A 15,709-nucleotide genomic window follows, 5' to 3' on the forward strand; every position below is an offset into this window, starting at 1 on the left:
AATGTCTCTTCCACCGCGTGGTAATACCTTGGCAATCACGCCTACCTACGTAGCTTATTTCGCAATTGAACAACTTATGAGAGGAGGTTTAGAATCTAGACCAGAGTGACATCGACGTGACCCTGCCCTTGAGTTTGAAACGCTCCCAGCCATGCGCTTTGGGCTGTTCGATCCATCACTAGAATCTCGCAGGTTGTCGAGTCTGACTGAAATGATGTACAGCTACCTGACTTGGAGGCTTGCATTTGAAGTGAGACGCAAAAGTCAACAGGGAAGCTTCGCCCAAAACTCTGGTCGTCTTCGGTATCTCAACTCGGTACACAGATATCCATGGTTGGCTATCAAGTCTGATCAGTTCTTTAACATGGTCAAAATCCCAATGAACCATTGATCAATGTTCCAAAGCCCTGAGGTGTGGACTGTCTGTGGTGCAGCTAGCATCCATCATGTTGTTGCAAACTTGGCAGCATGCTGGAGGCAAGATATAAATCCAGAACGTGTTGGACGGGAGAGATTAGGGCCGGGGGATTTGCAGACGAAGCGCTCCACATTGTCAGTGCCTTCCAAGTTGTTGGTCTTGGCCACGTCACCGGGTCTCTTTGGTCGGTTGATTAGAGTCGCTGAGCGGCAGCAATGACCACGTCACCGACCGAGCAGTCGCAGAGGCGTTACGAAAGGCTGTAATGGTCCATGGAAGTCCGCAATAGTGGAGAGCCGCGTATATGGGCATCGCACGTTCATTTTGGAGCTTGATTTATACCTAAGTTACTATTACGTCTTCTCTTGTCTTTGTTCGGCTCTTCTCTTCAATTTATTGATGTTATCATTCAATTCCCTGCCCTAGGTAAACACCCTCCAACCACTTCTCTGAACATGATTTGAAAATGAAAGCTTCCCGGAAATTTGATGAATCACTCATTTTGATCATGCGAGCATCGGTTGCAGTAGAAAATGGAATTTATTTCTTGTACTCGGTGAAAGATATATACAAGTAGACAAACATCTACAGAACGTATTGAATAATTCTCCCGTGATTTCATGCTCTAAGACAGAACATCGGCGTATTCGGGACTGTTCATGGGGCCGAGAACGCTAGACAGCGGGGTCGGGCGGGGGAGGTTTCCACGTGGCGCCCCTGACCAGGTCTCTTTTAACCTGGTGCCGAGCCAGTAAAATCACTGAAAAAGACACTTTCTTCCTTCTCCTTACTCCGCATCGATTCCAACCAAGCTGAGACTGTGCTGCTGTTCCCGGACTCCGAGAATGGACACCTCCGGCCCGTCATCGTCCTTCTCGGCGGCACATTACTTCCCGGCACGGCGCCGGGTGTGGCAGGCATGCACCAATTGCCGGGCCCGCAAGACACGATGCGACGCGGCTAAGCCGAAGTGCAGCTTGTGCATGACGCAAAACGTTGAGTGTGTCTATCGAGATTCGAATCAACCACGCATTGAGCAGAACACTCGCATCTTGTTAGAGAGAATACAGATGCTGGAGGACCGCCTATTCGCATCGCCTGTCTTCTCAGCTCAGACTTCTCCACAACAGACTCAGTACCAGGTGGATTCACAGTCGCCTCAGGTGGCTCAACAGCCGACAACTCCAGGACCGGGACCGAGGACGCAAGATACAGAAACATCCGACGAGCACGCAGACACGGGCGCTTCACTAGGACACGAAGGTGACGCTCAGATTCAAATTCCACTATCTCATACGGCCAGCGCCAATCATGTTCTTGAATGGCCAGTCGTTCAGCAATTGCTGGATGACTCAGAGCCAATACCCCCACGAGCAGTCATGCCAGCCGGTATACGATCCACAGAAGCAACAGACATGTTCTTCCAGGAATCTTCTGATCAGACGCGGTCAGCCCCTCCCCCAGAGTCTTGGAGGTTGTTCCGGGATCGAAGCTTGCCGGTGTCCATCGATGCCGCCGATAGATATCGCGAGGTTATCCATGAGTACTTTGCGGAAGTCAACATCTTTTTTCCACTACTGTCCCTCGATGACATACTCGCGACGTTCAACGAAGTTGTGTCATGCGAAAAGTCCCCGGCCCTCGAGTCTGACTCTATGTCACCGGCGAGGTACTGTCTTCTTCTCCTTGTTCTTTGCATGGGGTCTTTTGTGTGTACAGGGGAATATCGAATCTCCTTGAACGAGGCTGCGGGCAGAAATGGTGGTCAGGAGCCTCCGTCTCTAGGATCTGGATATTTCAAAGAGGTCACAGGGCTTGACGAGAAGCTCTGGCAGAAGGCTCGTTTACTCCTCGGTTTCATCTCCTCGGAGATCAATCTTGAAGCCGCTCAGTGCAGTATGCTGGCAAGTCTATACAAGGGCGCCAAAGGCCGAATGGCAGACTCCTTTCATTGGGTTCACGCGACGGCGGTAAAGTGCGAGGCACTAGCAAGAAGGGCAATTGCAAGCACAAATGATGCAGAACGATTTTCAGACGCTTTCAGACGGTTGTATTGGGTCTCGCTTATCTATGAAGGTGACTTCATTTCAGAGGTTTCCATCACCCTCCCATCAGGCATTGCTAGATACGAGGATGTGGTGCCTTACCCTGCCCCCGAGACGCCCAAGCATCGACAAGAACATGCGGCAGCATTCTCCACACCAGAGACGAATCCTACCAGCCCGGTAACATCGACATTCTATCGAACGGAAGAACTAGTCGCATTCCAGATCAGCACCAATGCGGCCATCCGGCGCTTTCTGAACCGCGTCAACAGCGTGATTTACGACAGCAAAGATCAGGTCCGAATGACAAGAGATAGCTACGCAAATTGGCTGCTTCGCGTAACACAAGAACTATGGTCTTATCATGGAGCACTCTACCGCAACTTGCCAGATTTCCTTTTGACGAGCCAGCCGCGAAAACGCACCGACCAAGAGAATGCAAGCTCGCCGATGACACCAGGCATCATCAGAGTCGAAGAGCTCGGCAACAATCCATGGAACGTCCTGCGACTCAAAGGACGCTACTATGCTGGACAGTACATTATCCACCGGCCTTTCATCGAATATGTGCTACTCAACATGGCTCATTTTGATACCCATCCCTGCAAAGAGGCGATTCTTCACCGTTGCAGGCTATGCTTGGAAGGAATACGAGGGTTCATCAACGTTTTTGACATCGATCCGGCCATCAGTATTACCGGCCTATTCTCCAGTGGTCTTGTGTAAGCTCTTCCATTTGCCTCGATTTCGATCATAAGCCTAATTTCATTCAGCACGTTTACCATGGTAATGATCCTCAGAGTGGCAACGGTGTGTCCCGTCTTTCGCGACGCCCTACCATCAGATATAGAGCAGGCGATATTCATCGGCAAGCGAAACTTGAGGAGGTTTAGCATCAGTGTTACAGAGTTCCAGTGGCACCTAGGGGTGCTGGAGCGGCTTGAGGCATCCTGCAAAAATCACATGACGATGTAGATGGAAGAGAGCGCGGTAGCTGGGGCAGAATGTTCCATGGTGAGTTAGATATCCATTGGTAGATAAAGATAAGGTGATACCCATGAATGAAAATGACACGGCTGGCAACCAAATGATTCACCAGGTTGTGACTGTTCACCACGGCGAAATTCATTCATTCTAATTTCGTCTATTAAATCCAAAGAACGCCGATTTATGCATTTCGTTTCCGTATTCTCGAAACAGAGATTTGATCATGAGGCAACAGCAACGGGTGTGCCGTTCGTTTGCGCAAGCTTCTTCGCCTTTTCTTCCGGCGACAGCTCGAACACGCCGACACCGGACACCGTCTCTTTGGGCTTGTCACCGTTCTTCTCGGCCTCGGGCTGGATGACCTTGCCCTCCAGTCTCTTATCCTCTGGCGTCATGGGCGCATACAATTGGAGCAACTCATTCAGTCGCTCCCGCTGACAGCAGTTCTCGTACTTCCAACTGGCCGCCAACTCGTCAAGCTCCTCAAAGGTCCTGTCCTTGAAATAGCCGGCCCACTCGGGAATCATGTACTCGGCCATGGTGATGCCGCGGATTCCGCGGAAGACGTGCATGTGCATGCGCCACTGCCACGGGTACTTCTTGTTGTACTGCGCAGGGACGTTGTCCTCGAACCACTTGTGAAGTGGGCCAAAGAGGTTGGGTTGGAGATGCGCGTCGTCGTAGGCCCAGCTGTCGACGGCGAGATCGCGCTTTTTGCGGATCATGGGACCGAGAAGCTTTAGCCAGGCCGAGTCGGGAGAGAGGTAAGTCATTCCCATAACGTTGACGTCCTTGTAAGCCCAGATGCTCCAGGCTGAAATTGGGGTCAGCTAATGGTTCTCAGAATCCGACTTCCGTTCCGGCTTACCGATGCCTTCGGAGGTGTAGATCGCCATTTGTCTGTCCAACATGTCGTATCTCTCCTCATTGTGAACCTTCCAGTCAGGGTTGTACTCTTCTCGCTCGTAGATCGGACCGAACTCGCCTGTATAAAGATACCTCTGTCAGCAGATGGAAAGATTCGCGTGCACAGAGAGCGTGCTTACCGTTCCAGATGGGAACATTGTGTTCCTTCATAAACGCAACCTTGCGATCGTACATCTGCCGGATATACGCGTCTTGGTCCTTCAGACCCTGGTATCTGCCAATGCGGTTCGGGAATCCGAAGCCGCAGTAGTCGTGGACCGCATACACGGAGTTGGGGAACACCTTGGTGAAGCCGGAGAAGTCCATACTGAAGGTGTTGCCCTCGAGGAAGAGGATATGATCCGGGTCGATCTCGCGGATGGCAGGAACGATGCGATCGTAGAAGGCCAAGAGCCGTGTCCACTCGACATCGGCGGGCTCATTGAGAGGGTTGAATCCTGCGATCCACGGGTTGCCCTTGTAGCGTTTTGCGAGAACTTGCCACAGGTTGATGACTCTGTCCTGGAAGTGCTTGTGATCCCAGAAAGCAGCGTATCCTGTGGGGTTGTCTGAATGCCAGTCCTGGTTCTGGCCTCCCGGGGCGGAGTGGAGGTCGAGGATGGTGTAGATTCCGTACTTGGAGCACTGTGCAACGAAACTGTTAGAGCCAGTTGTTACGGGACACATCTCGGGGCCGGTTAAAGACTCACAATTTCAATTGCGCGATCGAGATGCTTGAAGCCCTCTTCCTTGATGACGAAAGGGTTCATGTCATCTTCAAAGTGGTGGTAGTTGAAAGATAGACGGACGCAATTGAAGCCGATCGAGGACAGAAACTCGGCATCCTTCTCCGTGAAGAAGTACTCGAGGAACTTGTCGAAGAAGAATTCGTACTTCTCCTTCCCAAGGACCTTCAGGAGCGCTGCGCGGATCTGGTGTTCGCGACCGGGGAAACCGTTCATGAAGTTCTCCATGAGCATCCAGCCACCGAGTGCCGTCTAGAGAGGAAGTCAGTGATTGACCAGAGCAACATTAGAGCTTGCGACCATCTTCTTACCCCTCGCAGGCGGACTGGGTTACCTGAAGCATCGACAACATCAGGCCCAGACGTCTTCAAGATACCGTTCGACATGTTGGCAGACAACTGAGCGGTGATTTGGCGACGAGAAGAGATAGAAGACGTAGAGAGAATGCGGAGGCCGAGAATATCCTCCGACTTCAGCCAGCAGGACCGCTCGAGCTCCTAAATATGACGGCCTTACATGCGAAAATCATGTTTAACTAAGAGCCACGCGACGAGCTATCACCTGCGTTACGGAGAAGTTGCATACGTCCCACAGTCCCCATGACGTCCGGTGCCACAATTGGGGTCCCCTCATGAGGTGATCGGAGACAGCACTCGTACATACGCGCTTCCGAGGCCATGAACGCGACCAAAGGACGCCCGCGTCAACCATCGGGGAAGACCAAGACGCTCCCCCGACCCCACGTTCCAGCTCGGGGGACTGTCTTGGATGCCCCGCATAGGCGCGGACAACTTCAACCGAAGCGAAAACGACGCTAGGGGTATCGTTTTCGTTGCCCCGAAGTGACCCACGTTGAGTCGGGGGAAGACTTTAGCTGCCCCGACGAGCCATGATTCGTCAGTTCTGCCAAAAAAGGGGCTTCCAGACTCAAAGAGGAATCTCAGGCTTCTCCACATCGCCAGACGCTACACAACTTGAACAAGTCTCGGCGCACTTTGCTATTCTCACTTGACAACTGCTGTCTTCCGCGACGCAAAGATGCCGAGTCAGACGAGCGTGACTTCACCCGCAACCCCTAATCATTCGTTTTACCCCATGGAGACTGGTCTCGCCTGAACGACTATTCATCTCATGATGTTCCTTCGTGTGGGGATTGGATTGCACTTTACCCCAGCCCCCGGATCGCCCCTGCTTCTTCTCCGCATCCCATCATCCGACTGGTGATCCCTGTCGTGTTGTTTGTCCTCGGCAGGCCGACTGGTAATTCCAGCAGTACGGTTCTGTCAGGAAGACCATCGAGCTAGTTCCCGCGCCAATGGCGATATCGCCCGATCGAATTCGTTTCATTTAGCCCCAGATGCCGACTTTACGACTTCGTCACCCTCAACTTAGACCCCAACCCGACGAGCAGAACCCGGGAATGGTGCGGGTGTTCAGGACAACTTCATCGTTCCACCTTTGCAGCTGAGAAGACTATACGCATATAAGGTCACACGGAATCCCGGTTTCCTGGTTGTGTTCGTCGGCTCAGATCAGCTCCATCAACCGCTGGGTCAACTGATGTCCCATCCCCCCTCCCGAATCTCTTGTCTGCCAACTTCCCAAGCATCGGTATCAGCGACAATGAACTTCCTCCGCGAAAGACTCCCTGCACCGAGGCAGAACCAGGCAGCTCGCCGAGCTCGCCAGCAAGGTGGTCCGGCCGTCGCAAACGAAACCTACCAGCCCTCTCGCATTGCCCAACTGGCTCAAGAGTCGCCGGCATGGTACAGATCCGGGGCTCGGAGAAAGTTGTACTTCCTCCTTTTCCCCGCTGCCGTTGTCTCGTACGCCACCAGCGGTTACGACGGCTCGATGATGAACTCGCTCCAGACAGTGTCCTACTTCGATGACTTCTTCGACAATCCTCGCGGTGCTGTTCTCGGCTTGATGAGCGCCATCATGGCTTTGGGCAGCATCTGTTCAACACCCATTGCCCCGTGGGTCGCTGACAGGTTTGGGCGACGATGGGGTATCACGGTGGGAAGTCTGATCATGATTGCTGGAGCCATCATCCAGTGCGAGAGCACCGAGTTTGCCATGTTTGTTGTTAGTAGATTCATCTTGGGCTTTGGACTGTCCTTTGCAACGACCTCGGCCCCTAGCTTGGTCAGCGAGTTATCGCATCCCAAAGATCGTGTCACCATCACGGCTATATGCAACACCTGGTAAGCATCAGGAACAGCTTATCCTATCTGAGTACTGTCGGACTAACGGAGACAATCTTTTCAGCTGGTATCTTGGAAGTATTGCTGCAGCTTGGATTAGTATGTCAAATCCCACTCTTGGATTAAGTCGATCGAAAGCTAACAACGAACAACAGCCTTCGGAACTCGAACGATCCCAAGCACTTGGTCGTGGAGAATTCCCTCGCTTCTCCAGATGGCACCAAGCGTGGTTCAACTCTCGGCTGTCTGGTTCCTACCTGAATCTCCTCGATGGCTCATTTCCAAGGACCGCGATCACGATGCTCTTGAGGCTCTCAAGCGATATCATGGCGAAGGGGAAGAGACGGAACTAGTTAGGCTCGAGTACGAGGAGATCAGAACGGCCATTGATAATGAGAAGAGTAAGAAAACCCTCTACGCAAAGTCCTGAAGTTTCAATGGTTAAACCCATTTATAGGGCTTGGTGCGACGACTTGGAAGTCAATGGTTTCTACTAAGGGCAATCGCTATCGCATGTTCCTTGTTATCTGTGAGTCACTTATTGTCTCTATTCATCTTTGATGATAGCTAACGGCGATTTCAAGGCATGGGCTTCTTCTCTCAGTGGTCTGGGAACGGATTGATCGCCTATTACCTATCACGGTAAGTTGTCGCCCGGTGGGATAAGATTACATACTTATAGTAGCTAGGATCATGGACACTGTGGGAATCAAGAACAAGAACACCCAGGCTCTCGTAAACGGACTCGTCAACATTTGGAACTTCGGCCTTGCCCTCACAACCGCCTTCTTTGTGGAACGAGTCGGCCGACGACCGCTGTTCCGAATCTCCACGATCGGCATGCTCACAGTCTTCATCGGCTGGACTATCGCTTCCGCCCGTTTTGCAGAGACGAACGCTAGCTCCGCCGGCATCGCCGTTCTCGCTCTCATCTTTGTGTACCAGATCTTCTACTGCATTGCATTCTCGCCCTTGCCGGTCGCGTACTCCGTCGAAATCTTACCGTTCTCCATCCGTGCGAAGGGCATGGCCACCTACGTGTTCTCGACCAAGGCTGCTGTGTTTGTGAACCAGTACGTCAACCCCATCGGACTCCAGAACATAGGCTGGCGCTTTTATATCGTCTATGTTGTCATCTTGGCGGTCGAGAGCTTCATTGCGTACGGATGGTTCCTCGAGACTAAGGGCAAGGCATTGGAGGAGATTGCGGTCATCTTTGACGGTGAGCAGGCCAATGTTCGACTCGACGAAGGGGGGAAGGGAGACGGTCCGGTTGATGTTGAGGAGAGTGAGCACGCCACAACCAAGGTCTAACGGAAGCATCATGTTTTGGTCATTAGGATGTGACTCGAATTGATAGTATAACGCAACTATCGCCCTTAACATCAAGTATCTAATTCCTGCTGAAGGCTTCGACATCTTTAAAATGATGGTTTGCGTCCCATTGACCGTACTAACCGCGATTTTGGGTCGGCATCCCATGGCCCACGGGATATCAATCAATGATCCATCAAAGCTCAAAAGATCCGCGTAGAAATATAGCATTATTGTGACCTGCAGTATGGCAGTCGCTTTTGCTGTTATTATCCCGCCATAGGCTCACAGATGGCCCCCCTACTGTCTTCGTTGAAACAGCATTGTCCCGAGCCGGGACCCTTCTGACAAACTGTTTTATGCCCTTGACACCCATAACACCCAAGACCCGTGTTGCACTCTCCTCTACCTGAGGTGCAGGGTTCTCCAGTCACTCTCCCGCGCCTTTCGATCTTTTCGATCCCTTCCCGCCCTTGGATCCTTTGGGGCCCTTCCCGGGACCCTTCCCCTTTGGCCCTTTGTCCTTCGAGCCTTTCTCCTTCGACCCTTTTGCCCCCCTCGCGCCCGACGTCCCCTTTGCGTTTGACGACCCTTTGGAACCCTTCGCCTTTTTCGGACTTTTCGCGTTTTTCGGCGGCGGACTCTTCGGGGCTGGTGGTGGCGGGCTTTCTGACGGACAGCTGTGCCAAATTTGATTAGCAAATTTCCCGTTTTCAGTAATCGAAGGCCTGTACAAAATTCTCACTGCTTCGTCGCCGCGCCAGGCAATGCCCTCAAACACTGCGCCCGGAAACAAGTCCATGTCTCCGGTCTCAGCCGCCGGATCGGCCAGTGCGAGGCCGACCGCTGCCAAGAGCAGCAGAAGAGCCTGAAAGACCCTCATATCCGCGGTCGCAAATCAGTCAAATGGTCTGAACAGGGCGCCGAGAACAGTTGACTTTTTTGCAGGACTTGGATGAACCCTTGGTCAAGGGGATCAAATGATGGGTTGAGTAGTTGTTTTTGAGTTGACGCCAGATCAGCGACATCTGAGCGCGTGGGGCGGGAACGCCGAAGGTGTTCTTCTTAAATGTTTCCGGTGCACAAACCTCTTAGCAGCGTCATTCACAGCCCCTGTGCTTCAGCTTGTATCGTCTGATGTGAAGACGCTATTCGCAAACAAATGCACGGACGCCATGGCAGCATTCGAGGCCGTGGTGCTACCGGCTGCCGAAGCCGGCTGCAGATCCCATGCCGAGATTTCTGTCTTTGAAAATTTCCGGGGAGATTTTCAGTCATGTTTTCAACAGATAGATTCTCGCTGGCATATATTCTGTACGTCTGAAAGATTGAAGACCTTGAACAGCAGGCGACCAGTTGATAGAACCATGAACAGCAGGTTGTTTGACGCTAGTGTCGTGAAGTATCGAGATCCTTGTAGCATGGCGCGCAAGACTCGCCGATATTGATGGGTGTGGGTGTGGTCTTGTCTGTGTTCCACCTATTAGGTCACCTGTCAAATAATGATGGCGTCCTCCAACCCCTCAGATTGGACGTTGTCAAAATAAAGGCAGTTCGGTCCAAACGAAACCGAGTGGCTTGGCCGCGCAATGCAACAGTCTGAATCAGCTCTCTTGTCCCACCGGCATCAGCCGACCCGCCCTTCGTATGGGAAACTTGCCTATGTGGGAAACAAAACCTTAATTGGCACGTCAGCGTGGAGCTGGAGGGGCAGCTACTTATGGTCGCACTGTCGCCTGCAAACATTCTTATGTTACAGGTGCAGCCTTTTCTCCGGTGATTGTTTCCTTCAGATGAATCGAAGTTCGGCCGAAACCGTGGCCTCGACCCCGATCGCCCCTTACGACAAGGACCATGAGGATCCGAACGGTCCTGGCGATGCTCGACCCACGGCGTTGAAAGTCATCCGAGACCAAGGACTCGATGGCAAACTTCAGGGGAAAGTCTTTTTCGTGACGGGGTGCACGAACGGAATCGGGGTCGAGACAGCCAGGGCGTTGCATGCCACCGGCGCTGATGTCTACATCACGGGTCGTGACACGGCAAGCGGCGAAGAAGTCGTGAAGCGGATAATGCATGACGGCAAGCCGGGCAAGGTGGTCTTCATTGAGATGCACCTGGACTCGCTAGCCAGTGTTCGAGATGCAGCATCAAAGTTTCTGCAGTTGAGCGACACGCTGAATTGTTTGATTTGCAATGCTGGTAGGTTTTGGTGTGCTGTTGACTACCATAATGCTCAATCATAGGCAGGTGTTGGGATGCACCCCAAAGCTTTGACTAGAGATGGATTCGAGATGCACTTCGGAACCAATCACTTGGGACACTTTTGCCTCTTCGAAGCTCTCAAAGACACTCTTCTCAAGTCCTCAAGCCCATCGTACCCGTCAAGGCTTGTCATGGTATCTTCGCGGTCTCATCTCGCGAGCTCCGTGGACCTCGACGATTTGAATCTCGAGACGACGACGTATGATGCACACAGCGCATACGGAGCCTCAAAAACAGCTAATATCTGGATGGCGAACGAAGTCGAGCGACGGTACGGCCCACATCACTTACACGCCACCTCCGTTCATCCCGGCGCAGTGGTCTCTGGCCTGAGTCGCCATGTCGGGGAAGACTTCATGAAGAAGTTGTTTGGACCTCCTAAAATCGCGAAGCTCATCAAATCCGCCGAGCAAGCCGCGGCCACGACAATCTGGGCTGCTGTGGGTGCCGAGTGGCAACATCAGGGTGGCAAGTATCTAGCTGATGTCCAAGAAGGTGTCCCGTCTGAAACGTGCACCGAGGGCAGAACAGGACCTGGGTACGCGCCGCATGCTTTCGATGAGGAGAAGGAAAAGCGGCTATGGGAATTGAGTGACAAAATCGTGAGAGCTACCTCACGTGATCTATGTTACCTGCAAAATTCTGTAGGGAGTTCAGAGTAGTTCGTTGCATGTTCGTTTCCACATCATGCTATCTAGGAAGGATTACTCGTAAAGTCTAGTTCCGCAGCCTCATCATGATAGTCTTTGTGGGATCTGGAACTGACTGCGATAATATCATTAGCTAATCCTCAAAGGCAATAGAGCATGCATACCTGAGATCCGAAAGTGAGATTCTTGTACCTCTCGGTACAGCCATCAGGCATCTTCAGGTCGTATTTCAGGAACGTAGTCGCCAGAATCATCTTCATCTCGTTTGCTGCAAAGAACCTGCCAGGACAGGCGTTCCTCCCGTATCCAAAGGCAAGACTTGTATCGCCCACACTCGCAAACTGATTGTTTGTTGCTGCTTCCGCAAAGGCGTCCTCCGCTGACATCTTACTTTTCAACGCAGCTTCCTTTTCCTTTCGAATCTTGTAGAATCTTAACGCGTCAAAGACGTCCGGACTGGCGTGTATAGTTTCATCGTAGTTGATGGCATGTGAAGGGACCTCCAGGATGACACCGGTAGGAATTGTTTGCCCGTTTGGCAGAGTGACTGGCTTCATGACCTTGCGTTGGAATGCCGCTGAGGGGTGATATTTAGCCGATGATTGATCTCATAGGTGAAGCATGTGTCTTACTGGCACTTTGAGGGTAGTATCTCATGATCTCCTTCAGGAAGCTGTCTAGCTTCACCATTTTTTGTAGTGCGACTGCGGTAATATTGCCATCTGTCTCAGCAAGGACCTCCTCGACCTCTTGTCGCAAGATTGCCACGAGGTCGGGTGTTGCCGCAAGGTTATAAAAGCTAGATGAAAATCAGCCATTGTCAAAGAGAAAGACTTTCAATTGAGCCTACGCGTTGGTCAATGCTGCCGTTGTCGTGTGAATAGCTGCAAAGGTCAGGCTTAACTGATACTTTGATATCGCACGATCACTCTGTTGACCAAATTTGTCTTTGGAGTCCATCAACCACTGCAACATGTCATCTGGCTTGTCCTTCTCATTGAGGCCATGAAGTGCAGCCTGACGGCGGGCTGTGACCACAGGCCGGAGGAAATCGTCAGCTTGCTGGAAGCGGTGATGCAGTTTCTTGACTTGCGGTGCTCGGGACGCTAGGAATGGACGCAGCCAGGGGGATATAAACCCCACAGCCTGGATAGCAGCTGTCATGTCCAGAGTGTAGTTGACCGCCGCATCGAGGTAGACCTCGTCTCTGCAGAGATCGGGCCCAACAAAGATTCGGCCTGATGTTTTGGCTACTATGCGGGCTAGCTTGCCGTTGATTCTAACATCCGACCAGTCCGCTGACTGAGGGAACTCTGTTTGGATCGCATTTGAGACTTCATCTAGAATGATTGGATTCAAACGGACTTGGACGATCAGCAGCAGATACGGGCCGTGATATGCTGGCGCCACTTACACAAAGCGGGATTGAGTGAAGTTTTGAGAGTATGCGGTATCGTGGGAATATTGCTTGTGATGTTGGTGTACTTTGTCTGCAGAGCCTTCATTGCCAAAGAGTTAGCATGAACTCTGTTCAGCGAACTCATCATCTCTTGCCTCTTCTACTGCCTCGTTGAAGCTGAGAACGTCTTCAGGTAGCTTCTTTAGGTGCTTCAAGAATTCCGGTGATACAACGACACATTCGGATTCTACACGCCGGGTGAGGTTCTTCATCGTGAGATGATTCGGTCAATGGCGGTTCGAAAATCTTACGTCTCGCAGTCATCATTCGAAAAGCACTGTCTTTGAACTGGCAGTTACTTAGTCCCGTTGAATTCATTTCCCAGCTCGCTGAACCGCGTACCTTCTTGTAGCCCTCGATATAGAGATCTCTGGCTTTACCGGAGAGAAACTCCTTTCTCCTTGCTTCTTTGCTCGTAGCATTTCCAACGACCGGAATATCCGAGAGTCGGACTGTCCTTTTGAAGAGTCTCGCCAACAGGAAGAGAGCGCCGACAACCAAGGCAGTCAGTCCTAGCGGAGAAGGGTTGGCAAGGACGTCGGTGAAGATGATCCCACTCATTTTGACCCCTAGTATCACGGTTAGTAGTGTTGTGATGTAGGTCGCTATAGCGTAGGGGCAGCGTGTGGTAGATTTTCACGCTTAGGTTGTGTTGACAGTGGGTGTGTCTTTTGAGCTACTTGTATCCATCACCGGCGAATCATTATCCGAGGTACTAAACCGCGTATTTTACACATAGCCCGATTAGGTTGCACCGGCAGCTCAAGAATTGCCAATTTTTCTACTAGCAAGTAATTCAAGTCCCGGTAAAGAGCGTCGTAGTTGCCCCGCTTGTTGAGAAACGAGTCAAGACACTTGCCGATTATGCGAGAGCGAAAAAGTCTAATTGCTCCTTCAATAAACCAAATACCTCTCGTCTGCGGCTTGATAAGCGTGATAAGAGTGCTTTCTGAATAAGTATTAAGGTTCTGACCATGTCATCCACTGTAGCATTGGATCTCCACCGAGAGCAAGTTTACAGTCCAGTGGGAGAACCTTCTAAATGAGCACCTAAGCTGAGATGGCTGTGTGAGAGAAGCCTTCAATAAAAGTCGACTCGCAACTCACTTGCCATTGCACTGCCACGAGCGTCATCATCGAATAATTCATATTTCATCACTATCATATACCCAAGCGAGGCACCGTCTCACGACCGGCCGAGATATCTCTTCTTCTTCTGCCTCCGTGTCGGCATTGACCTCGGTTCATCAAGGAAGAGTCCCATCATGCGACGCCAATGGAAATGCAAAGGGTTCTCCCCGAGTGGTGGCGTCCGCTCATATTTGAAGGGTGCCTCCTCTAAGAAATCCAAGGGCCCAGTGTCTGGTGTCGCGGGGTCTTGAAACCATCTCAATGAGATTTGATATGAGGGCACATTTCTGAACAAGTGAAGAGGCTTGAACCATTCCTCATGGGGCATCGGGTATCGGGCGTATTGCGGGTACATCCAAATTCGAAATTCCTTCAGCCGAGGGAGCTTGTCAGCAGCCTTCGACCAAAGGTCAAACCATTGCATCTTGGCTGTAATGGCCTCTTCATCCTCAGGGTCCATGTATGATTCTATGGAGGCGGCCCAGATGAGGTGAAGGGTGTTGATCCGAAGCAGTGATTCGGCGTTGGTTGTCTCCAAAAATCGTGAAAGAGCATCGATCCCGATGAATGAAAACGCAGTGTCATCGTACATGGAGTCGACCGCCTCCTGGTGCATGCGCTTGCAGGCTAGGAGGATGGCCAGAAAGGGGCTAAACTCCTTCACCATCGTCCGCCGCTTCTTCTTATCGCCGTCGCTATCGCCGATCGTATCACCCACAGGCCGAAGCACGGGCGGTTCCTCTTCACATGCCCAGTGGTTGCACCAGAGTGAAGCGTTGCGCAGTCGCCAGTCGTTGATCTCGTCACGCTGTGCCATGGCCTCTGCGGTGAAAGCGCCATCTCGGCATTCCGGCGTTTGCTCCGCGGGCGGGGCTTCCAGAACGTTGGTGAGGTTGATCTCGCGGACGTCTTCGGCGTCCGGATCCGAGATGCAAGCGCAGTGGGAGAGGGGCGCCAGCGGGGAGGGGCTGGCCTTGTAGACATGCTGTGTCGATCCGGCGGCTATCCACAAGTGCCGATAGATGTTCTGACGTATTTCGAGCGGCAGGGCGGAGAAGAAGCCGGACTGCGGCTGGGGGTTCATTGGCATCGCTTCGGATGAGGAGCCGGGCTCGGCATCATCGTCCGTGAGCCGTGAAGCTGGTTTGTGGTACTCTTCTATCTCTGGCATCTTTCTAAAGTAAACAGACATGCGAGTAAAAAGTGAATATGGATGAAAGGAGAGAGGAACAACAGGTTATCGATGTTGAAAGAGAGCTTGATGAGATAAGACAACGTCTGCCTGGCGTTCGATGATTCCCCCTCCACCCCCTGCATCACCTCCCCAAAAAGGCTTAACGCCGCTTACGACATCCGTCTGTCCAATTGTGACGAGGCACTCATGATGGCGAGCCAACACCATCTGTAGCAGCCCACATGCGCATGTTTTCGACACCAACGCTGCTGCATGGCCCGCAGGCGCGTGGGCTCAACGTCGCTGAAACTGTCATGAGTTCATCAAGGTTTTTCTTTCCATATAAAACGAGCAGACTATTACGTATCATCTGTCCATATCAAGCACACCTCACAAGGGTTGACCAA

At 51.9% G+C, this 15,709-nt stretch overlaps 4 protein-coding genes across 4 annotated transcripts; 1 reads left to right on the forward strand and 3 right to left on the reverse strand.

The window, feature by feature from the left end:
- Nucleotides 1-3,671: 3,671 nt before the first annotated feature.
- COL26b_009901 (uncharacterized protein) lies at nt 3,672-5,488 on the reverse strand (the record flags this gene model as incomplete). The annotated part of the gene is made up of 5 exons (XM_053182616.1): nt 3,672-4,264; nt 4,319-4,435; nt 4,497-5,001; nt 5,067-5,354; nt 5,414-5,488. The coding sequence occupies 5 exons, from the start codon at nt 5,486-5,488 to the stop codon at nt 3,672-3,674; spliced, it is 1,578 nt and encodes a 525-aa protein (XP_053033424.1).
- Nucleotides 5,489-6,725: 1,237 nt separating this feature from the next.
- COL26b_009902 (uncharacterized protein) lies at nt 6,726-8,623 on the forward strand (the record flags this gene model as incomplete). The annotated part of the gene is made up of 3 exons (XM_053182617.1): nt 6,726-7,309; nt 7,490-7,710; nt 7,995-8,623. 3 exons carry the CDS (start codon nt 6,726-6,728, stop codon nt 8,621-8,623), a joined length of 1,434 nt encoding a protein of 477 aa, XP_053033425.1.
- Nucleotides 8,624-11,605: 2,982 nt separating this feature from the next.
- Nucleotides 11,606-13,558, reverse strand: COL26b_009903 (uncharacterized protein; the record flags this gene model as incomplete). Its single annotated transcript, XM_053182618.1, has 6 exons — nt 11,606-11,653; nt 11,703-12,115; nt 12,171-12,337; nt 12,389-12,878; nt 13,065-13,203; nt 13,340-13,558. 6 exons carry the CDS (start codon nt 13,556-13,558, stop codon nt 11,606-11,608), a joined length of 1,476 nt encoding a protein of 491 aa, XP_053033426.1.
- A 942-nt stretch (nt 13,559-14,500) lies between these two features.
- On the reverse strand, nt 14,501-15,299 carry COL26b_009904 (uncharacterized protein; the record flags this gene model as incomplete). Its single annotated transcript, XM_053182619.1, is given in 2 exon segments — nt 14,501-14,525; nt 14,545-15,299. The coding sequence occupies 2 exon segments, from the start codon at nt 15,297-15,299 to the stop codon at nt 14,501-14,503; spliced, it is 780 nt and encodes a 259-aa protein (XP_053033427.1).
- Between the last annotated feature and the right edge of the window lie 410 nt (nt 15,300-15,709).

The sequence above is a fragment of the Colletotrichum chrysophilum genome (genome assembly GCF_026319265.1).
Source record: "Colletotrichum chrysophilum strain AFK26 chromosome Unknown scaffold_100, whole genome shotgun sequence".
Lineage (NCBI taxonomy): Eukaryota > Fungi > Ascomycota > Sordariomycetes > Glomerellales > Glomerellaceae > Colletotrichum > Colletotrichum chrysophilum.